The sequence below is a fragment of the Perca fluviatilis genome, chromosome 6, assembly GCF_010015445.1.
Source record: "Perca fluviatilis chromosome 6, GENO_Pfluv_1.0, whole genome shotgun sequence".
NCBI lineage: Eukaryota > Metazoa > Chordata > Actinopteri > Perciformes > Percidae > Perca > Perca fluviatilis.
The window spans coordinates 29461792-29485505 of record NC_053117.1 but is presented as its reverse complement, the minus strand read 5'-3'; the positions used below and the strand labels follow the sequence as shown (position 1 = coordinate 29485505).

At 38.6% G+C, this 23714-nt stretch overlaps 2 protein-coding genes across 4 annotated transcripts in view; both read left to right on the top strand.

The window, feature by feature from the left end:
* The first annotated feature begins 1715 nt into the window (after positions 1–1715).
* LOC120560580 (kelch-like protein 20) lies at positions 1716–22173 on the top strand. Of its 3 annotated transcripts, none has more exons than XM_039803235.1 (8): positions 1716–1766; positions 10291–10448; positions 14353–14536; positions 16390–16533; positions 16845–16978; positions 18110–18321; positions 19675–19781; positions 20514–22173. In XM_039803235.1, the coding sequence occupies exons 1-8, from the start codon at positions 1747–1749 to the stop codon at positions 20569–20571; spliced, it is 1017 nt and encodes a 338-aa protein (XP_039659169.1). In that variant the 5' UTR covers positions 1716–1746; the 3' UTR covers positions 20572–22173. The 3 variants fall into 3 exon arrangements, with proteins under 3 accessions (XP_039659169.1, XP_039659170.1, XP_039659168.1); XM_039803234.1 differs by lacking the exon at positions 1716–1766 and adding an exon at positions 9015–9248; XM_039803236.1 differs by lacking the exons at positions 1716–1766; positions 19675–19781 and adding an exon at positions 9011–9248.
* The window catches only part of kcnt1b (potassium sodium-activated channel subfamily T member 1b), a 69843-nt gene continuing 68059 nt past the window's right edge, over positions 21931–23714 (top strand). The window contains exon 1 of the mRNA XM_039804027.1: positions 21931–22008. Within this exon, the coding sequence (XP_039659961.1) occupies positions 21942–22008 (67 nt within the window). The 5' untranslated portion in view covers positions 21931–21941. The remainder of the gene's footprint in view (positions 22009–23714) is intronic.

The following is a 23714-nucleotide window of genomic DNA, read 5'->3' as shown; positions in this document are numbered from 1 at the left end:
GGGATCTTAAGTCCCATCTGTGTAGAGTAGCAGGGGTGCCGGAGCTGGTCCCAGCTGGAGACTGGCAGAGCCATGTGGCAAGTTGGCACCTCTTTGTCCGGGTCATGGTGCAGGCTGTGTACAAAAGAGCAGCTAAAAAAGGAAATAATGCAGCCTGAATGTTGTCTAACCCCCAAAATGATGTTCCATTATTAATTAGACATAAGCAACAACAAAAAACTTATAGTGAAGTGAAAATTATGTTAAGTTGGTGTATTAGAGTCTATTATAATGGCTATGGAAAACTGTGAAAAACACCCAGTAGTGGTCATGTACCTCCCACCAATGAGACAAAATGTTCATGGATTGCATTCACAGAAATATTGCACCTTATTTACTGCATACACGGCAGATGTATTTTCAGTGCATGCATGTGTTGCTGCCTGGTTATGCATGTAATTTAGTTTAGTTTTTCCGTCTGCCGGTGAGAAATAAACAACAAACGGCAAAGATCTTGATCTCCTGCAAATACTGTACGTAAGGGGCAACGCTCAGGGCTCTGACTGTGTGGGAGAAATTTGCACGTGAGAAGTTTGCATGTTCTCCCTGTGCTGGGTTTGCTCTGATTTACTCTCACAGTTCAGATGAATAGTTATGTTCTTATATATGAATGTACAAGTCTAGCTGTGTGTTAGACCTGCACAGGCAGCTAGTCCTGTGTGTTTGTGTGCTTCTTGCTTTTTGCATGTTGGGATAAGCTCCTGCCCCCCACGAGCCTGAACAGGAAAATATGCTTTATACGGATTAATCCAAACTTCCTGTGGGGTCCCATCAGTTATCTGGGGTTCAATTCCCACCTTTTCCTGTCCACATGGTGAGGTGTCCTTTACACTGACACTAAACCCCAAGTTGCTCCTGATAGCCAGGCCAGTTACTTACAGTGTGTGTGGGGGGCTAATAAGAGCCACATTGCAAAACGCTTTGACATATTAGTCCTATATAAATGCAGTCCATCTTATATTAATCCATACATGTTGTGGCATATTTAAATTGCTGTAGGTATTAATTGCTGTATAGCATGAACTATTTCTTCATTTGCATTTTTATTACCATGAACAAAATTACGTTTATGATTTCAATATATCACATTCTAAATCTGGGTTGGAGTTAGTAACACTGCATTGTACAGTACCCTGGTGAGAGAATGATTGATGTCCAAGCTGCAAGTAGAATGGAAGGGTGATTATGTTACTGCTGGTTTGACCTAAGATTCCAAGACACCTGAGAAACCACCATGGTAATAGCTTACCATCCGCCGACCTTTTAGACAACAGGACAATAAGAGAGCTAATTACAAAAGAGTCGAAAAAGGGATTACAAGGTTAAGGGTTAAATCAACATTAAAGGTCACTATGTATCAGTGGACAATTATTGCTTATTAACTTGAGCTATGAATACAATGACATGTGGCATAAGTATATATATTCTCCTAAAAAAATCTGTCCTTATAAAAGATAAACAGTAGCCCCCTTTGGAATTTCCCACATTCAAATCCTTACATTACATTACATTACATTATTTTTAGAACTCAATTCCAGAATCAGATGGTAAAGGTGACAGTATAAGACCAAAAGGTAAAACCAGGACAGGCGCCTTTAAACCATTCTCAGCTCTCAGATGATTACTGTCTGATGTGAGGTGAAGTGAAGTCATCAGTAAATCCCAGGCTGGCAAGAGTGTTACCGACAGGAGATTAGTGTGTCTAACATGAAGGTGCGCCTTTGCGGGTCTGTATCTCCATTTATTACATAACAGTGTCCTTACTGAAAGAATATATTCTTTCTTTTTTCCAAACAGGCTGAGTGACAGAGAGAGAAAGATCTGGCTATCATGGATACAATAATCTTCTCCAATAGTGATAAAAACTGTGAGGAAAAAATAGCTTCTAGCTTTTAAGTATCTTGCATTTCAAGGATTATTTAGTTCGGTGGTGATTTTCATTAATACTTTTTCCAAATGTATTCAATTATAATATATGTTGCTATCGAGTATCGATTATCCGTTGATACTAAGGAAATTGCTGACTGAAGGAGAACATGTGTTTAGGGGGGAGAGGAGACACATCAAAAAGTCTTCATCATCAGCAGTCTGCATTATAATTTGATGATACAATATGTAACAGTGTAAAAGCATCAACGTGATGCTTTCTCCTGTAATCTGTTATTATACCCCAGTGTAATGTAAGAAGTAGTAACACAAAGCCTTGTGCAGGTTTACAGGGGTGTGTGGGCTGGATGCTGTATATGGCTCTTCTGAGACCTGTCTGGGAAGCCAATCACGATGTGAATCTGATTACTAAGCCCCTGCAGGAATAAATTAATGATCTCCTGATTCTAGCTTGCTGTGGAGCATCAGAGCTGCCCACTCTCGACTGTCAGCAGGCTGTCTCTCCGTAATTTATTTACAGTATTTGTATAGTAATATGTAACGGTTATCCTTGACGGCTGTTTGTTGATTGATTAGCAATAATGTGGTTATAATAAGCGATCCATATGTGCACGCAGAAGAGTTCTGGGTATTTATGATATTTTAATGAGGAGGTTATGGTTAGGTTATGGTGGTTGGTGAATGAAACAGGTCAGGGCTTGCAGTGATATTTGCTTTGGAAATACTTTATGATTTTGTGTGATTTGTGTCTATATTTTCTTGTTGCACAGGCCTAGGAGAAGGGTTATCTACATGGACTGCTGTGTTGTTTGCTGAGTCAATAACGTATTATTTTACTAGTGGGGCTTCCTTTCATTCCATGGCTTAGAGTTATCTGTCTTTTTGTGCTTTGGGAGTACTGTTGTTGATTACAATGTCCCTGCTACCTGTCAAAAAAAAACATCAGAGCAAACTAAGGAATCATTGCACCAATAAACTTGCCTTACTCACTTCCAGTTAATTTTTTTCAGTTCTCAAATAGTTTGAGACTTAATCTGCAACCAATTTCCAAATTTTTCTGCGATCACGTTTGACTGAAACGTTGCTAGAAATAACACACAGTGTCATTTAGTATGTACGTCCAATTATGCAAATAATAATTTTTTTAAATGATAGCAGAAAAAAGAAGGATATCCTAAATCAGAACTTTTAAAATGTTAGGGTATACTGTTACATGGCTCTTCTTTGCAGCAAACATTGTACAATGTTATAATAGCATTTTATATTGTAAATTACTTTGTTTTATTATCTTGTACATGGTGGCCATAGAAACAAGAATTAGCCATACACATGCTGAATATCTAGGCTTGTGAGTAACTTTACTATGAACAGTTTTTAGGTGATGAAAGTCCAAATATTTACAGATATGTTTTAAGAGTCCTTGTGTTTGCTTTACTTTTACCCCCTTAAATATCCAGCTGGAACCTGATCCTCTGTAGAAAGGGACACCAAATTAAGCTGGGCAGCTGTTAACTTTATAGTGTCCTCTTATTGAGGTCCATTTCACGACCTCTATATCACTTTCCCCTCAACTGGGTTTTTGTGTCAACTGCAGCACTTTTTAATTTTAACAACTGCAAAATGACATGTGACAACTCCACAACCTTTAAAGATCATGGCATGCAGGGATGTGGTCGCCACACCACTGGCTTAGTTTGTGTTTCTTTAAACTGAGGATAACTTACTTATGCTCATTTTAAAGGAAGAGGGACTATACATAAAATATGTACCATATATGATCACTAAAATATTTTTAATTTTCTATCACACAGCAACACAATTATTTACATTAGCAAGCACTGTGGTTCAGGAATCCATGTCGGATAATACACAATGACATAATGGCCATTCTCCCTTTACTTCATACTAACCTCGCTGGTTTTTGCATTGGCACTGCAGGAGAGTTTTTGTCTGCCTCCCCAACCACTTTACATGTGAGGTTACATCAAGGAAGATATTTTTAGTACCCAGTACTCGCAGCCGTTATCTTAGTCATCACTTACTTTTCAAAAAGTACGGGACATGGTGTGCAGAGTGTTAGTTAAGGTAATCTAAGGATGAATTTATACCGAACCTTAGACATGTACATATCTAAGACCTCACTAACTGGACCATTTGCACACCAACTGGCAAATAAACTATCTATGTCTATGATGCAAGTTCAAGTTGTATGTTATACGTTTGTAAATTTTAATAGTTTGGTCATAAAACCATATTATATATATGATTTAACATATTTACACAATACAAAAAAATGGATACCAAAAAAGTACACAGATTATAGTATGGGTTATGTATTGCATATGCAAATATATAGAATTTAAAAATAAATAAATAAAATATAAATACCAGAAATTATGTATACATTTGACATTTGAGGATATAATCATGATAACAACAACACATTTTGAACTTGCTATAATATAGACTTAAATGAAAGTTGTATGGTCTTTTTCCATTCCCTTTAATTAAAAGTATACAGTATATTCATGTGGCTGCAACTTTATTAAATATATTTATCTAATCCCTTCCTTTTTCTATGAAAAATATATCTTCTCTTCATATATCTTCTCCCACCCTAAGGGGAGATGACGTGTTAAGGATCACTAAAATGGCGTATTGTTATGACTTGTGATTGGCAGGAAAGTCTCCAGAGACAGCTGCAGGAGAGCTAGTGTGTCATCGGCTGGACAGGCCCTCTGGCATGTGAGCGTTCCAAAGACTCAGGAGAGTCAGCTGCCTGAGGTCTTCCCTCACGCAAGACCACCGTATATACCACTGTACTGTGAAGTACGTCACTCTTGTCTGACTGAAATGATGGAGGGTCACCTTCGATGCCTAATGCATACGTTGAGTATGTTTCATGCGCATTTTCTAAACTTTCCTGAGGTACCTCAACCAAAAAACTAAAGGTGAGGACATTTGTTGCATTAACACCCATAAAATAAGGTCACAGGCTTATGATCAAATGGCAGGACTTCCATTTATACATGTACTCTGGCAAACTTTCTGTGGCTGACTTAAAGGAACACTCGAACATTCTGGGAACTATACTCGTTTCAAACTCACAGCAGCAAAGTTCAAAGACAGCCGAGTCGTGTCACCTAGGCATTTGAAGAGCCACCTGGCTTTTGTTCAGATTTATGAGTGTGTGTTCAGGACCTTTTTTAAATGCTGCATGCATTCACTAGACCCAGCTGTTGGTAGATAAATAGCATGTATACATAAGTTTTTTTTTTAAATAACATCTTATCTTCTGATGTGTTAAATGCACACAAACAAAAAAGGACAGTTATGAAGCTGTTGGAAGTGGAAGTGGTGACTGAGGATAATAGTTCCGCTTGCTCCCAGGCCTTCAGGTATCTCTGTAGAGTACTGACAGTGAAAAGATGGAATTGATATAGATACTCTCATTAGAATCTGGGTAAGATTGCAAACACGCGTTCCATAAAAGAGCAAATGTAGTCTGAGAGCATCTTCTCATCACTACCATGACATAGATACTGACAAGATTGCAGAAAAAACTCGGGCTCACCACCTGTTCCTCTGTAAAATGTCCACTGGCTGCTGCACAAGATAAACAGTTTAGTTTGCCATCCATATACACTTTGTCACTTTTATTTGACATTAGAGTTTTTACCACAAAGGGATATTGGACCATAAATTATCAGATGTCCACCATAGATCAACATGATTTGTCTTTGACGTCTGCAGCGGGTTGTGAATATCCAGTAACCTACATCCACTGATATATTTTACTTTTAATTCTATTATATTGATGCAGGTTTAAGGAGGAAATGCAGATACTGTAAGTGAAGGACCTGTTTATGGTCCAGAAGACAGCCAGTCAGCAGTTTTTTTTTATCTTCACAGACCTAAATAAACCCTTGACCTCCTAAAAATTTAGGATTTTACAGCCAAATAAAATAAGGGGCTCCAGACGGGCGGGTGTGACAAGGTTATGAAACTGTCAGCCAAGTGTTTGGGTCTCAGTGTAGATTCTGAGAGGGTTATGTTCAAGACCTTGCAGAGGAGGAAACTTTAATCATCTCAGTAGGGCCTTTGGGGAAGTCTCAGCTCCTCATATCTGGATAATTAGACAGATCTAATTATCTGTCTTTATTCCTCAAGACCTCGGACTCATCTCTTGCTGGATTAACTCTAAAGGCCTCGTTGACAGGAGCACAGCAGCTGCTTCGCCTGGTGTGTATCTATCTATCTATCTATCTATCTATCTATCTATCTATCTATCTATCTATCTATCTATCTATCTATCTATCTATCTATCTATCTATCTACCTACCTACCTACCTATCTATCTATCTATCTATCTGTCTGTCTATCTATCTACCTACCTACCTACCTACCTATCTATCTATATATCTACCTACCTACCTACCTACCTATCTATCTATCTATCTATCTATCTATCTATCTATCTATCTATCTCTCTCTCTATCTCTCTATCTATCTCTCTATCTATCTATCTATTTATTACAATTTAGAACTATCTATCTATGTACGATTTTTATTTTTGCAGGGGTAATGCTCAAAATGAAGGATAGAAAAGTCAAATATGTTTATTACAGTACCAGACCTTACATCATGAGGAATATATTCTTTAGAAATAAATGGAGATAAATGGTAAAAATGGGACGAAATTCCAGGAACTAAGTCAAAAATCAAAAGTATACAAAAGGTCAAGTCAAAGATTACAGATCTTATTGAGACTTTAAAAAAGCTTTACGTAATCAGTGGTGGAGGAAGTACTCATATAATTAACTTAAGTAAAAGTAGTAATGCTCCATTATTGTGCTTTACTGTAATGTTGTAGTAGGTCGAGGTGGAGATAATTTTACCTGCTTCATATACAGTTGGGTAGTTTACGTAATCTGTAACAATGCATCATATTGTATAAACTGGTCGTATGCTTTGTTTGCAAAATCTTTATCTGAAAGGTAACTGTAGCTGTTGAATAAATGTAGTGTAGTAAAAACATAAATCTGAAATTTGGTGTAGTAAAAGTATTACAGTAAGTATCATAGCATGGAAATGTTCAATTACATTACAGTAAAGTAGCTCAAAATTGCTCTTCAGTATGATGTTTAAGTAAATGTACTTCGTAACTTCCCACCACTTTGATTAAATGGTATAAAATGAGGTGATTTACTGTAATACAAATCATTTTTTCATCAATCATCTATCTACTGTATCTATATATATATATATATATATATATATATATATACATATATATATATGCGGATGACCTTGTTATTTTTTGTCCATACAGCGCCGGGTTACAAGAGCTGTTACATGTGTGCTCACAGTATGGAACAGACTTTGATATAAGATACAACTCAAAGAAAAGTATTATTATGATAGCTCGAAGCAGAGAGGACTCCAAATTGACATTCCCTGATTTCTTTTTGTCAGGTAATAGACTTAAGGTCACTAATGAATGTAAATATTTGGGACACTATGTGACTGCAGAGACATTTACAGACAGTGTGGCATGCTTTATGGACAGGCTAACATGCTGATCCGCAGGTTTGGAATGTGCTCAATACCTGTTCAAATCAGACTCTTCAAGGCGTACTGCACTACCATGTATACTGCACACCTGTGGAGACGCTACAAAAAGAGTAGTATGCAAAAACTAACGGTAGCGTATAATGATGCCTTGCGGATGCTACTGAGGGTTCCACGATGGAGTAGTGCAAGCCAAATGTTTGTAAACGTGGGTTTGCCAAATTGCCCTGCTGTACTACATAATCTTATGTACAGGTGTATGTGCAGGCTTTCGAGCTTGGCGAATAGTATCATCACTGCACTGACAAATCCTGGACTAAGCTCCGTGCGATACTCCTCTGGTATTTGGACTCACTGGCTTATGAGCCTATCCAGGAGATAAATGTATTGTTTTTATGTGTGTTTTTCTTCTTTGTAATATGGACCATTTTTTACATGTCTGAAATAAAGTAAATATATATATATATATATCTACGGTATCTATCTATCTATCTATCTATCTATCTATCTATCTATCTATCTATCTATCTATCTATCTATCTATCTATCTATCTATCTGTCAGCTAATGAGTCAAAATGTGTTAGTCAGCCCTATAGAAGCCATGTACTGAGAACAAAAACAGCAGTGATTAGATAGACAGACAGATAGAGTGATAGATAGATAGATAGATAGATACAGTAGATAGATAGCTAGATATAGATAGATAGATAGATAGATAGATAGATAGATAGATAGATAGATAGATAGATAGATATCGCTCTATCTGTCTGTCTGTCTGTCTATCTATCTATCTATCTATCTATCTATCTATCTATCTATCTATCTATCTATCTATCTATCTGTCTGTCTGTCTGTTTATCTATCTATCTATCTGTCTGTCTGTCTATCTATCTATCTGTCTGAGTCAGGTAATGAATCAAAATGTGTTAGTCAGCCCTATAGAAGCCATGTACTGACAACATAAACAGCAGTGATTAGATGGAATTTGCATATGACCTATCTTCCTGACCTACATGAGATGAATCACCATTGCATCTGAGGCGTTTCCGCAGGACACATTTAGTGTATAAATATGGGCAACCTGCAGCATAGGTCACATGACAAAAGGGTGAGAGATTTGCAGGAGGGAGCTGACAGGTGCCTTTTCAGACAGTAACATATCTGGACTCCTGTGAAGAGAATCCGAAATGGTGAAGACTAATGCTTCTGTCACCACTAATGGTGCATTCAGAGTAAAACAGAAGGGAACGCCTCTACGGTAACCAGCACAAGACCAGTACATCAATCTATTGAACCACGACACATGGATGCCTGTCCCTGGTCTAAATTCCCACCAATGATACAGTTACTTACATGACATTGATGAATCTCATCTCAACCTAAAATTAAGTACATGTCGACAATTCTTTCGGCATGACAGTTGTCAAGAGGAAGCTGGAACTAGGGTGTGTGAGTCTTGGGTTTCAGGGATGGAGGGATGAATCACTTGGGGGTTGGTGGTGTTGCTAAGGGGAGGAGGTTTTACTCCTCAGAGCAGTCAAGTACAATGTCATTCCAAGCGGAAAGCTGTGACAGGCAGTAGTTTAAGGACGGACTGTGGGGAACAGAGCTGCGTGTAGTGATAAAGCCCAGGAGGCCAGAGACCTGACTGACACCTCGGTGCTGCTGTGAGGCAGAAGCACAAATCTTGACTGCAGACCCTGAGTAAAATACTGAGGAGATAAAACATGGGAGTGTACAATGAACAAGGGTAAGATAAGCCATCCTGATTAAGAGCCTGTGGTGAAGTTAAGAGATGCAAAGTTGACTTTGAGGCATATTTTCCATTACGTAAATCATGTTATTATTGTTTGTGTAATTGCTACAATATAATTACTTGGAAAAAACAGTGTGGGGATTATGACTGTACATCACATATTTATAGTAATCAATGAATTTCAAGTTGATAGCTAATTCGAAATGAGGTTTACAATTTTTTTTATACTTATATAAAAAGTTATACTTTATACTGTCACTTAATATATAGTTTACTTACTGTTTCACAACCTGTTTACATCTCTGTATGTATATATATATATATATATATATATATATATATATATAGAGAGAGAGAGAGAGATTTATTACTTCTCATTATGCATAGGCCTATACATTTACTACATTCCTATTCACATTCAGTTTGTTCATTTTTGCAATTTCTTTACAACTGTCTACCATAAACGTGTGTTATTTTATATATGTATAATTATTCCCTATATTTTAACTTTTGTACTATTTTATTTTTCTTTACTTGCATGGTTTTGTTTTTATACAGATTTAATGTTGGAGGGAGCCTGAGATCTAAGATGTTCATTGCCAACACTGCTTTTCTTTAAAGGTCCCATGACATGGTGCTCTTTGAATGCTTTTATATAGACCTTAGTGGTCCCCTAATACTGTATCTGAAGTCTCTTTCCCAAAATTCAGCCTTGGTGCAGAATTACAGCCGATCCCACAATGAGCTTTCCTTAGTATGTGCCATTTCTGTGTCTGTAGCTATTGAGGAGGAGAGAGGGGGGGGGCAAGGTGGAGGGTGGGGGTGTGGCCTTGACCAACTGCCACTTTGCTCGTTTGAAAGTCATGATGTTATGAGTGAGTTAAACTTTAAAAGATATTGTATAATCATACAAATGGTATTTCTCTGACTTTTCTTAATGATACCATTTGCCGAATAGTTCCCTCTAGAGTAAATTGTGACGTCATAATCACAGCACATCATTTGTTCATGTCTACTTTATCACCATGTGTTTCAGGGCAGTCCTGGAGGAACCAGAGTCCCGCCATATGCTGATCAAAGAGAGCAAAGGAGGATCACACCGCCGTCGCCAACCCATGCCAACCCCCCTCGCCCTTCGCAGCCAGCTCAGCAAACTTCCCCCCAAAGACGTCTTCAATGACATGATGTTTGTGGGTCAGTTGATGCATTTGGTGTACATCTCTGACAAGTAGAGTTTCTGATTTTAACGAGTTAGACCTATTACTTTTAAGTGCAGTTTAAGCTGTTCACGTTCTGGATGGAGGACAGAAAAATAGCAAAGTGGCCATACAGTATCATTAGAGCTGATTAGGAGGAGTATTCTTTAGAAATAACGAGAGTTTGAATAAAGTTTTAATGAAGTGTTACTTTAATGGAGTTTGAAAGAAGTGGGTGTATACCAGGCAGTGGTAGTCACAAAAGATGGTATTGAGTTGCATTATGGGAAATGTACCTGTAGGGCCTACCAATTCTTACAGTAGGGAATTTTCAGCCTCTCTTGCATCAGTTTTGACCATTATTATTTTATTTTTTTAGTGTGTATTAGAAGTTTGTCAACTTTGGGGAAGTTTGTTGCTAAATTGTTGGAGCACCCCTTTAAAACAGCTTTGACTAACTACTGAGTACTGTGGTCACACTGTTGTTACTGTACAGTAATTGCTCCAGTCTGTTAAAGAGGCACAAGCCAAAGAGGATCTTTTATTAATATTTAATGATTAGCTAATATATAATTCTCAAACAACTGCAGTCTCCTGTCAAAGTTCTTCATCTTTATCTACATCACAGTTACTGTAATAATGAAAGTTGGGTAACACTTTATTTGAAGGGGTGTGCATAAGAGTGACATGACACTGTCATTATTATGATATGACACCTGTCATGAACATAAAGGAGTCATTTTGAGTATTTATGACTGTTGTCATTAAGTGTCATTCAGTAAATTCATGACACCATCATATAAGCATTTGATGATAAAATCAAACTTCATGACAGGTTCATATTGTTTCACCTTACTTGAGGTCAAGGAAAAATATTCATGACACAATTATAATGCTCTCATGACAGCCAATGTAAAAACCAACCTCTTAATGACATTTTAACAAAGCTACATAGTTTATTAATGTTTGATAATTTGGCCTGTCATGACATATTTATGACTTTATGGTTATGTTGTCTAGTTTAATGTCAAGTTGTCATAACACAGAGATTGTTGTCTTCTTTAATGTCAAGTTGTCATGACAAATATATCTTGGACAATGCTAACTTTGCATTAAAAATGTCATAATTTATTGAATGACACTTAAAGGTCCCATGGCATGAAAATTTCACTTTATGAGGTTTATTAACATTAATATGAGTTCCCCCAGCCTGCCTATGGTCCCCCAGTAGCTAGAAATGGCGATAGGTGTAAACCCAGCCCTGGGTATCCTGCTCTGCCTTTGAGAAAATGAAAGCTCAGATGGGCCAATCTGGAATCTTCTCCTTATGAGGTCATAAGGAGCAAGATTACCTCCCCTTTCTCTGCTTTGCCCGCCCAGAGAATTTAGCCCACCCATGAGAGAGAGACATCATGGCTTTCAAACGAGCAAAGTGGCAGTTGGTCAAGGCCACACCCCCACCCTCCACCTTGCCCCCCCCTCTCTCCTCCTCAATAGCTACAGACACAGAAATGGCACGTACTAAGGAAAGCTCATTGTGGGACTGGCTCTAGTGGCTGTAATTTTGCACCAAGGCTGAATTTCAGGAAAGAGACTTCAGATACAGTATTAGGGGACCACTAAGGTCTATATGAAAGTATCCAAAGAGGACCATGTCATAGGACCTTTAATGACAACAGTCCTGAATATTCAAAATGACTCTGTCATGTTCATGACAGGTGTCATGTCAAAATAATGACGATGTCATGTCAGTATTATGCACACCCATTCAAATAAAGTGTTACCCAACTTTCATTATCTCATCTCAGTCTATTGACCGATATTGCACTATTCCTTCCCTCTCTTTTGTATATTTTTGGTAAAATTGTAAATTCTATTTTATTGTTTGTCATACTGTACACTATTTTTTATATTCTTACCGTCATCTCTGTTTTTATTCTCAATATGTTAAGTGTTATACTTTGATAACAAAGATTACCGGAGTCAAATGCCTTGTTTGTCTACGCAAACCTGGCCAATAAAGCTGATTCTGATTCAGATTATTACAGTAACTGTGATGTAGATAAAGATTAAGAACTTTGACAGGAGACTGCAGTTGTTTAAGAATTATGTATTAGCTAATCATTAAATATTAATAAAATATCCTCTTTGGCTTGTGCCTCTTTAACAGACTGGAGCAATTACTGTACAGTAACAACAGTGTGAGCACACTCCAACAATTTAGCAACAAACTTCCCCAAAGTTGGCAAACAGATGTCATGTCATAATAATGACAGTGTCATGTCATTCTTATGAACACCCCTTCAAATAAAGTGTTCCCGAAAGTTGTTATAGGTGCCACCACTAACATAGTCTGCAGAACAACAGTACATTCCCTCCATGCAGAGGCTGGCAACTAGCCTGACGTCATCATACTCAGATTCTAGTCAGAATCTGAGTCTGATACTGCTCCATTGGGCTGTGATTATGGGGCGTGTTTCAACCGAACCAGTAAAGAAAATGCCTATACACTCAACTGGATAGACCTACAACCAATCAGAGCAACGGAGACAGACGTCACAGAAGCTGCAAGTCAAAGGCAGGCTTCGACAGAGCAAAGGCACAGGCGGCAGTTTCCGTGTCGACTCGTGCGGACGGGTGTGGCAATGTGTATACATACGTGATCGCGGTTCTCTGTTCCTCTTTTAAAATTAATGCGCTGTCAATATCTTCTATAACAGACGGGATGGCGGAATCTACACATCTCAATTCTCCAGCGGCAGCCATCTTTGTTGTAAACAAATTCAACCCAAGTGCGTGGTAGATTAGGTTATTGTTGATCATCTGTCCATCATCGTATAAAGCCCGCCCTGACAATTTGATTGGTCCGAACAGCTCTGGTTCGAGCATAGTTGCTCCACAACGGATCAAGTCCAGACCATTGACATATATAAAGACCGAACTTCTCGACCTCAAATGTTGTGGGCGGGGCTAAGTTCGGCTGGCATCCAGGCCAGCTGGCAGCATGAAACCAAGCACAGAGATCTGCTATGCCAAGACAGGATTACATACCAAATTAATAAATTCTGCCTATAGTATTAAAGGAGATGGTTTATCATATTGTATGAGAAAGGGAGGGCTGCTTGGGACTAATCAATTAAAAGTGTAAATAGAAGTGGAAGCACAAGGAGGCACTGAATGTTAGATGTGAATCAAACGCTATGGCCTTTGCAATCAGCAGATTACTGATGACTGTACATTTTTAAAGAATGGCGATCATCCCTCCAGCAGATTTCCAGAGACTTGTGAAGTCTTTGCCAAAGAGCACTGAAGCTGCTCTGGAGGCTCGTAGGGCCCACAGATATATGGTAGGGCCCAACACATTACTAGTACAATTCATGTTGTTGTTTTAATTTGTCGCCCATCTGTGCATTTGCATTCTTATAAATTACTCATAATTTTGAGTTCACTTTGGCAATTTTTTTCATTTTCTTGGATCCCACCTCTTGCTGACAAGGATCACCATGGAAACCAGACAAAACAGCCCAGTACTATCGGATCCATGCATTTGTTTATTGCTTCTACTGCATGTAGAGAAATGCAACAAAAAAGGGAAATGAAAAAAATAAATAAATTAAATTAAATTAGGCCTACATCTTTCTACGATCACATTTTCAGAAAATCTTTTTTGCCTCTGTCTGTTGCAGCTTGACATTAGTGTTGTATATTTGCAGTTTAAAGATTCTGTTTCAGGTAATTATTTTCTAGGAAATAAACATTCGTGTGCACAAAAAAAGAGAGTTATTTTCCTTTTATAGCAGCGCCATACAGATATGCCTGGTGCTCACCAGCAGACAGGAAACAGAAGATATGTTTTGATTTGACTGTAATACTGTAAAATGTGCCCTGTTTTGTGTTGGCAGTTGGGGGATGGACCCAGGACGACCCATCCTGTTTAGTAGAACAGTTCTGTCCTGAGTACAACGAGTGGAGAACAGCAGCACGCATGGTCAACAGTCGTGGCAAAGTGGCTGTGGGCACACTGGATGGCAAGATCTACACAGTAGGTGGGGAAGATAACATCCGATGTTACAGCAGTGTGGAGAGGTGAGAGACAGTACAGTTTATAAATGTCTTTTACTAATAATTTGTGCCTAGCGGTTTTAATTTGGCAATTATTTTTTATCTCAAAATGTCAAACTTCAATTTTCCTCCCATGGTATTATCAATTTAAGCTCCTTAACGCGAAGGTTTTCTCGCTGTAAGAACCTCATATCATCATTGAACACATTTTGTTTTTTTTGTTACATGCTCTTTTGAATTTCAAGTTCCAGTGAAATGCAAACATCAAACTTTGACTTTAGCTGGAACGGAAATAGTTTATTTTGGTTTATGACGATTTTCTGGTACAAGGTTATTCAAACTGACATTTCATTACCTCACATCGGTTATCATTGCGGGAGAAAATGAACGTAAGTTGTAGCTTGGCTGACAGTTTGAGATAGCAGCCATATCTTAAGTAAAAGCTGTCTAGCTCTGCTTTAAAGACAGTATTATGGTATTGTGCATATCTAAACATAACCCAAACCCTGACAGCAGTCTAACTATCAATATCCCATGTGGGTAGTTCCTTACCCCTCCCTTAAGCTTACTCCTACTCTTCTCATTTTTAAAATGCACAATTGCAAAAACTAAAATGGACTTGCTGAATATTATTAAATGAAACAAAGTGAACAATTCATGGCACAGCCACTCTGGGGACTTATGTTGTGATTTTGGTGTCTGAGGGCCCATCCCCACTCATGAGGATAAAGGAGATGGCCAAAATGACTCAGCTTCCATTCATTGCCCTCTGTAGAAATATTACATATTTATAGGTTTGCTATTTAACTAGGATAAAAAGCTGATGCTAAAAGCAATTCTTCATAACTCTATATTTTTGCATACTCTATAACTAGATTAGGTGGGGGAAAGAAAGATCTGTATTCATTTGTTGTTGTTGTTGTTGTTGTTGTTGTTGTTGTTTACATCACTGAACAGCAGAGGTCAGCATTAAGGCAGATCTTAGATGTACCTTTAGACATTAAAAACCACAAGCCATCTTTTGTTGTGAGCAGGAGACAACCCCAAATCCTCACTCTACAGGATTTCCCTCATTTTTTCATGTTCCCAGGGCATTAAGCCCTAATATGTAATGCAAGCCAAAAATAAACTCTCTTACACACACACACACACACACACACACACACACACACACACACACACACACACACACACACACACACACACACACACACACACACACACACACACACACACACACACACACACACACACACACACACACTCTCTGCTCTTGTGTTGCATGCTTTCTAGCATTTCCTCTCCTCCTACTCTATGAGATGTCTCAAAGGAGCTGGCACTTCCCACAGACAGCCACTCCTCAAATGAATGCCAGTCAGTTGACCCTATAATGATCATCCCTGGCGGGTTGCAGACCAGTAGGGAAAGACTTGCTCCAGACTGATCAGCTGTTACATAACGGCCTATACGAGCTAGCTCTCAGTTTGGTTACTGGACTGCATCTAATCTCTGAGGGGTGGTTACAGTGCTGATATTATGGGGAAATTGCTGACATCCCACTCAAGCAAAAAAAAAAAAAGAAGCTTATTAGAAGTGTTGTTTTGTGTGATGTGGGTTTTCATCTAGTGTACTTAAGCTTTTACAGTAGAGAGGAAACACTGGCAGATGTTTATACAGATGCTCACACATCTCAAATACTTTCTCAGTTTCAATGTGTTCCTCAAAAGCACACAGTTACAAGCATACAAATCAAAAAATATCAGTTTCTAGTAAAGCTTGTGCCTGTGTTTCTTCTACTCAAGTTGTTATAATCAGCACCAGATTTTCCTTTGCACACACACTTTGACATCCCCCCGCTTTGATCCACACAATGGCAGGTACAACCTAGACACAGACAGCTGGAGTACAGATGTAGCACCCTTGAGCAGCCCCCGCAGCGGAGTGTGTCTGGTGGCGATGGACGGATACCTGTTCGCTATCGGAGGACACGACGGCATTGCTGCCATTAATACTGTGGAGAGGTACTGTACTGTATAGCAATAGTGCTACAAAAGGTAATTTCCTTATCTCAAAATGAACTGTGAATCTTCTTAATACATGAGACCACATTCAAGGTATCTCCTCGACATTAAGTGAGCGTCTTACATATATCTAGAATGGAAGTAATAATGACTTTAATTACCTGACGTCTCACATTACTTTGAAAGCAATTTGAAGTGGCTGACTCAGAGGAAGGAACAAAGACACGATTCATTTGATTTATGCAAAAACATGAATGACTGTCAGACCATTTGTTGAATTGGGCTTGCTAACGTTTGTTTCATTGTTCTAGGTATGACCCAAAAATGAACACATGGAGCAAGCAGACAGCAATGCTGACCCGACGTACCAGAGCTGTGGCGGCGGTGCTGGAGGGACACTTGTATGTGATGGGAGGGAATGATGGTGACATGGCTCTGAACTCAGGTGAGATGTAAAGAAATAAAAGACTGTCACCCACACATTGTCAAAGTCATTTAATCTACAATTATATATAACAGCAAGATCAAGCAAATCCTCACATTTGAGCAGCTGTGACCAACCACTGTCTGGCATTTTTGCTTAGATAAATGACTTAAAGGATTCATTGATTCTAAAAATTGGCAGTGATTGATTTTTCTTCTATTGATGTCAAAATCATTTCAAATCATCAATTGTTTCAGCACTTCTTTAAATTCCTATAGGAAAATAGTCAATTCAAATGTTAAATGCATGCACTTGTTTTTAATTGTGTTATGTGTTAGATCAGTGAAAGAAGCTTAAAGTGATATCAATCACTTATTTATGTGGGAATGCTACTTACAAACAGTCAACTATAGTTAAAAATAGTTATTTTGAGCTTGGAGGCATTTAATGAATTTACTTGTTTCCACCACTATTTGTAAAAAAAAAAAAAAAAAATCTCAGCTTTCCTTGACAGCTTTTTGACGTGTGGCAGAACTTCAGTCACACATAACGACTAGCTTGACCTTTCATTTTCTGTGAGTCGCCCTTATTCGCATTCACAGACAAACACACACACACACACACACACACACACACACACACACACACACACACACACACACACACACACACACACACACACACACACACACACACACACACACACACACACACACACACACACATTCTTAAGCCCCTTGACCTTGCCAAAGATAAACAGGGGGCTATGTTGTGCTGCCACTTGTCACTGACTATTTCAGTCTGTGAGAAGTGCACGTCAGTGAAATTCCCACAACCTTCTTTGGTTCCCATCAAGTTCAAGTTCATGGGCATGCTAAATGGTTGAAAATTACAAAAAAAAATGTTTTAAAGAGGCATATGTTGAAAAATAAATATAATGTATATTCACATCATTGGTATCTTGCTTTCTGGCAGACATGTTCAGCTTTTTAAGTACATCTAGAGTTGCATTAGATCAATGTACCCTAGATATGTATATAAATATAAACACTGCCTGTCTGTAAGGCAGTGTTACTCATACACTGTGTGCTGTTGTAATTTATGGTATATATGGCCTCTTATGACTCCTGCTATCCTCGAAATGTCCCCCAGTGGAGCGATACAACCCTGTAGACGGTACCTGGTCGATATGCGCCCACATGCTGAGTCCCAGGGAGAACGCTGGCTGTGTAGTGTACCTGGGACACATCTATGTGGCTGGAGGCAAAGATGAGCTCAGCCTGGAGCTCTGCGGTGCTGAAAGGTTTAACCCGGACACCATGAGGTGGACTCCTGTCAAACGCATGAAGAGCAAAAGGGACAACGTGAGTAATGGATCACTAAAACACATCAGATGTCAGGCCTCCCCTCTGATTTAAGGTCCAGTTTATTTTTACATCCGAATGATAAGAACAGAGACATAATATGACTGACATGACTGAGGGAAGGACATAATTTCCCTGAACAGATTACCTAAAATATTTCAGTAGAGGTTTAGGGTGTCATTACTATTTTTGGATCCCACAGTCTAAAATTCTTTCTCTACACAAGAACATAGTAACGGGGGAAACATTGGTAACTTTTTTTTCTGGCATGCCATGGATAGATTGGCAGGTATAATCTTATAATATTTTCAGCCAGTGGTAGCCCTAATTCTGTTAGCTGCTCGCTAATGCTTTTTTCTCTTGGATCCTTCTTTTGGAATATGGACCGGGAACCTGAAAGGGTGCCTTTTATTCATAAATTCTTGTTACACAAACACACAATATCCTTTACCGACATGTTGCTTGCTTGCTGAGCTAACAAGCTATGCTTTGCCTGCAGCAGCAGGGGCTTGTGGTTGTATTTTCATACGCTTCGTTGATCTGATTGATTGATTTGGCCCGTCTATCACCAACATAGGTGATAGACAGATGGTTTATCCAATCAGCTAACCAGTATTTGCGCCCCTTCCCAAAAGTTCTCCAACGGAAAGTTCCCAGATGGATATGCCGAGCAATTGCGAAGCAATCCATCTTGCGGAGTCAAGTTAAAGCCTATTAGCATTTGCCAATAAACACAAAGCAGAGATGAGCTCATAAACCTAATATGGAACCATTATTTGCTATTGCTATAATTGCCAGACGAAACATGAAGTGGTTAAAATTCAGCCTAAGGGGGACATAATGTCTGAACCAAATTTCATGGCAATCCATTCAATAGTTGTTGAAGAAATGGCAATCTCATGGTGGCGCTAGAGGAAATTCAGAGGATCACCAAAATCATTGTCTGGGCACCATGAAAGTATAATATTTAGTTCCAATCCATCTAGATGTTTCACAAAAAATTGCTGCTGGTATGTATATCACCAAAATTCCATGATAATCCATCCAATAGGTGTTGAGATCTTTCAGCCTGGACCTTACTATCAATAAAGCCATTCCACTATCGAGGCTAAAAGGTGTCTTGGTTACATATTTTGTGTATTATATGCTAAAACAAATATTGAATTTATGCTGTTTCAAAAATATATGCAGTATATGCAACTGTTCAACTCTTTAAGGAAATCCCTGGTTTATTTCTGCTTTGCAATTTTGAAAACAATAGTCCAAAGATTTCAAATCTATTTTATTTAAACTTATTTGTTGATGCCATTTTATATAATTATTTCATATTCACTCCTGTTTAATTTTCCTCAGATGTCCCTTGTAGTTTTCAATGGCGTCTTGATGGCTGTGGGAGGCTCTGATGGTGTCACCAATCTGAAAACAATAGAAGCTTACTCTCATGAAACCAACACATGGAGGTAAGAGGAAAACCAATGCCGTGACATCCTTGATGCTGCTTATTGCTCATTGCTATGATGTTTTTTAACTGGGCTTTAACAATGACTCATCATTCAAATAATATAGAAATAGTTTTTGTTTCCATTCCCTGTTAATGTGGTTTGCAGGAATCATAAAAGCCACACACCCCAGTAAGGTGCAGGGAAAATCAAGCTTTTAATACAGCAGCAGAAAACCTACAATATATTGTATAGCCTATATCTGGACTAACAGTCAATAGTTTAGCATTAGGATCTACTCTGTTTTTAACACAGATAACTAGGTATGGAGTGAACTGGATAATTGTATGTATAATCGATTCACACACTTGTGAGGAATTCAAATTATTTACAATTGCACTTATTGTGAAATGACATGGGAAATAATGTTGACTCTGACGTTGATCAAAGTCATGCAATGACTTTATGTTAAGATGGATAAGGAAAACAGAGCATAGCCTTATCATCCAGAGTATTAGTTACTCCTATTACTAAAATCCATCTTGCCATTATGATGCAGTTGTCAAATAAACTTTAAGTCTGCTGCTTACAGCCAGACGCTGAAATACATGGTGTCACTTTGTGATTCATGCACCAAACTCATGTAAGGCTCCTATATCATATATATATATATATATATGCCTTTAGGCTGCTTACTGAATCTGAGTGCTTCAATGCCTGAGTCTGACTGTTTTCCTCTCCATCTGTTTTTAGACACTTTGGAAGCATGAAGAGCAAGCATCCAGGAGGCAGAGTGGCTGTGCTGTGCTGAGACTCAACATTGCTCGTATTATATGAACAGGACAGAGGTGTTAGAAAGAAATAGCCTAATGGATGTACGCCAGGCTCCAGGACACATTGTGATATGGTTCAACAGTAAAGCAGCATAATGACTGAATAATTGAAGAGTTCACTTCAAAATGAGACATCACTGCATTAGTCAAACCTAGCAGCCGCTGTTACAAAAAGACTACAAGCATTACTTTAAAGCACATTATAGGCTACCAAGTTACCATTAAAGTTATGGGTCTCTTTTAATGTCTCAAGCTTACAAAACAGACCTCTTTAATGATGAGATGAATCAGTGGCAAATAAATTTCAGGTTGTATTTTTTTCCCCCAGAACAGATATGTCGAATATTTGGATTTACTGATTGGATTCGGTACCACCATAATTACAGAGCGACCAATACTGGATTTTTTATATATCGGCCTGGCCAATTTATCGGTCTAGCTCTAACCATAATATTAGACAAAAACACTGCAATGTTAAATCACAAAATAATCTGGTGTTAACCAACATAATACCACTTGTTAATACTGTAATTTGTGTACTGATTAATTATTGATGACAGAGTAATAGTTATGAGCCAGAAAGATGAAGGTAAACATGGAAATAATGCAGGTGTTTGGTTAAAGAATGTGCAGGATTTGTAAGTGACAGAATACTCAATCTTTTGAGTATTTTGCGTCAAGTTTAACCTTGATGTATTACAATTACAATAGTATTGTACACGGATGTTTCAAAGGTGAGAAACTCGGGTGGCTGTTGTAAGTGGAGAAAATGTACTGAATGTTTTCAAAGTAACGTAATATGGCTTGGTAAAATGGCAACATGATGCATATAGTGTGTTTTATGTTATGAACTTTTCTGAATTGCTCCAGTCTCCAGTTTTTGTAAATGTAGATGGTGATCATATCACTACATTTTGTATGTACGTCAGCTTCTGTGAATTTCTGCGATGCTATGATAGTTTCATTTACCCCTCAGCATTGACTGTAAACAAATTACTCCATCATATTTCATAATTTAGCTTGCATAAACAACCATAGAATGGGTTAGCACAAAAGAAATTACCACATAAATTACCAAAATCAGCTGGATCCAGTTGTGGAAAAGAAACCTGTGGGAAACAAGATCCTGAGTGATAAACAAGTAAGTGAGATCTGACTGCTGGCATGGGAAAGCATAAGTGGCTGTGTGGGCTTTGAAATGATGACGCTCAGAGCTCTTTCCCCTGGAGAATAATGGACTGAAATGTGGAGAGGCTGAGCACAAGGAACGCACACAGAGCAACGCGGCTTTTCCCGGAGACACACACAAGCCAGCTGTGTCTCCCATCAGTCCCTCAGCGCACACAGAATGAATATTTTTTTCAATATGAGGGGGACGGTTGTGAGGCAAATAGCAGAGGACAGAGCTGTTGCAGGTATGTTTTAACAGAAGAAAAAAAAACAGATGTAGCCTAGTAAGAGATTGTGGATTTCTAGAAGTTGCCAAGACTTTGCATGCACTGTGTATACTCCCTCATTGATGTTGGATATTGTGAAATTATGAGAAAAATTAATAAATAATTGTTGTGGTCTAATTACAACTCAATGTGTTTGGCAACTGTCTACAGCATATTTAAAGCCCTGGTAAGACATATTTACTTGTTTTTACTGACTGATATGTAACTGTTGCAGCATTCACAAATACAGTTGCACTTTCCACCATTCACCACCAGATGACTACGACTGATGAAGACACAGTGTACATGGATCAACACTAGCATTTCACACCATTACATTGCTTATAAAACAGGAGCAGTTGTGTTTGTCTAGCTAGTCTAAAGCCACAGTCTTGCATCTTTACAACACGGAGATGGCTTTATTGTGCAAATGGGGTGGGCAAAATCATGACGATGCGGAATTACAGTTGCTATTGTTAGGTTTATTCATATCACTAAAAGCCTCTTGATGACTGTCATCATCACACGGAGCAGTTTTCTCAGTAGACACCAAATCATTGCAAAGTTCTCCGGTAGATGGCAAAGCACAGTAGGTGAGTTGAGTCCTACTGCTGCTGCTCTGTCCTTGGGAGAAAGGGATGCTGATGCTGACAGGAAAGCATGGAAACCAGCAGGGAATACATCACGCTTACGCGATATGTCCTTGTTTTAAATGCGTTATATGACAGAAGACAGCTTTGGAGAAAGCCATAAGACGCGTGTACTTACTGTGATTTTAAACCAGGCATTGTGACGTAAGAGCAGCTGAAAACGGTTACACAGAATTTGCTAGCTATACTAATTAAAAAGAAAAAGGTCTATTAAAAGATTTTTAATCGATAGCATGGGACTATAAACACATAACTGTTCGTCATCCTTCCGCAAAGCAATGTAGTTCGTCAACACCAGCAAATAAAGTTGTTGCTAAGCGACAATGAAGTCTCTCAATATATGTCAATGGTTGGTTGCGGTTTTGGTTTCGCGCATTGATCTTTAAATAAACTGTCAGGTGTGAGATAAATTACAACGTTTCGAAGGCGTGTCAGCCAATCAGCGCTGAAGAGCTGGACTAGTTTTTCCTCATGAAAACCTAAATAACCCAGCATGCAAGCCTACAGATAGTTAGCTAGTCTCGCATTGCCAGGCTTATCTTCACAGCGTTGTGGAGCTAAGTACTGATAAAGCTATAGCTTGTGTGTTCACCAGTGTTCGTCGCCAAGACTATCTAAAGTGGCTTGCTTTGATTTAACGGAACGCTTAAGCTCACTACGTTGGACTCTTGTTTGTTCCCCCTGGTTGCCGGAGTCAACCTCCCTCCCCTTTGTAATTACCATTTTCCAACGATGACAGAGTTTTCGAAGGGGCGCGTTGATGGGAAACATCCTCTGTCACACAGCCAATGCTGCTTGAGCAGTGTATGGAGGTTATCTAAACCAAACACATGTTTACGATGATGGGACCTCGGTCAGACATGGAAACACAGCCAGGTAAACGAAGTTAGCAAGAATGACTTCGGGAAGCTTGACTTTACTCTACTCACAGTGACTGTGGTGCACTTTACTTAAGCTTGTGTAGTTAGCCTATCTGTTATTGTGTCTATAGGCAATAGCATTGCCATTCAAGCTGTTCTAAAGAGATTTGGTATG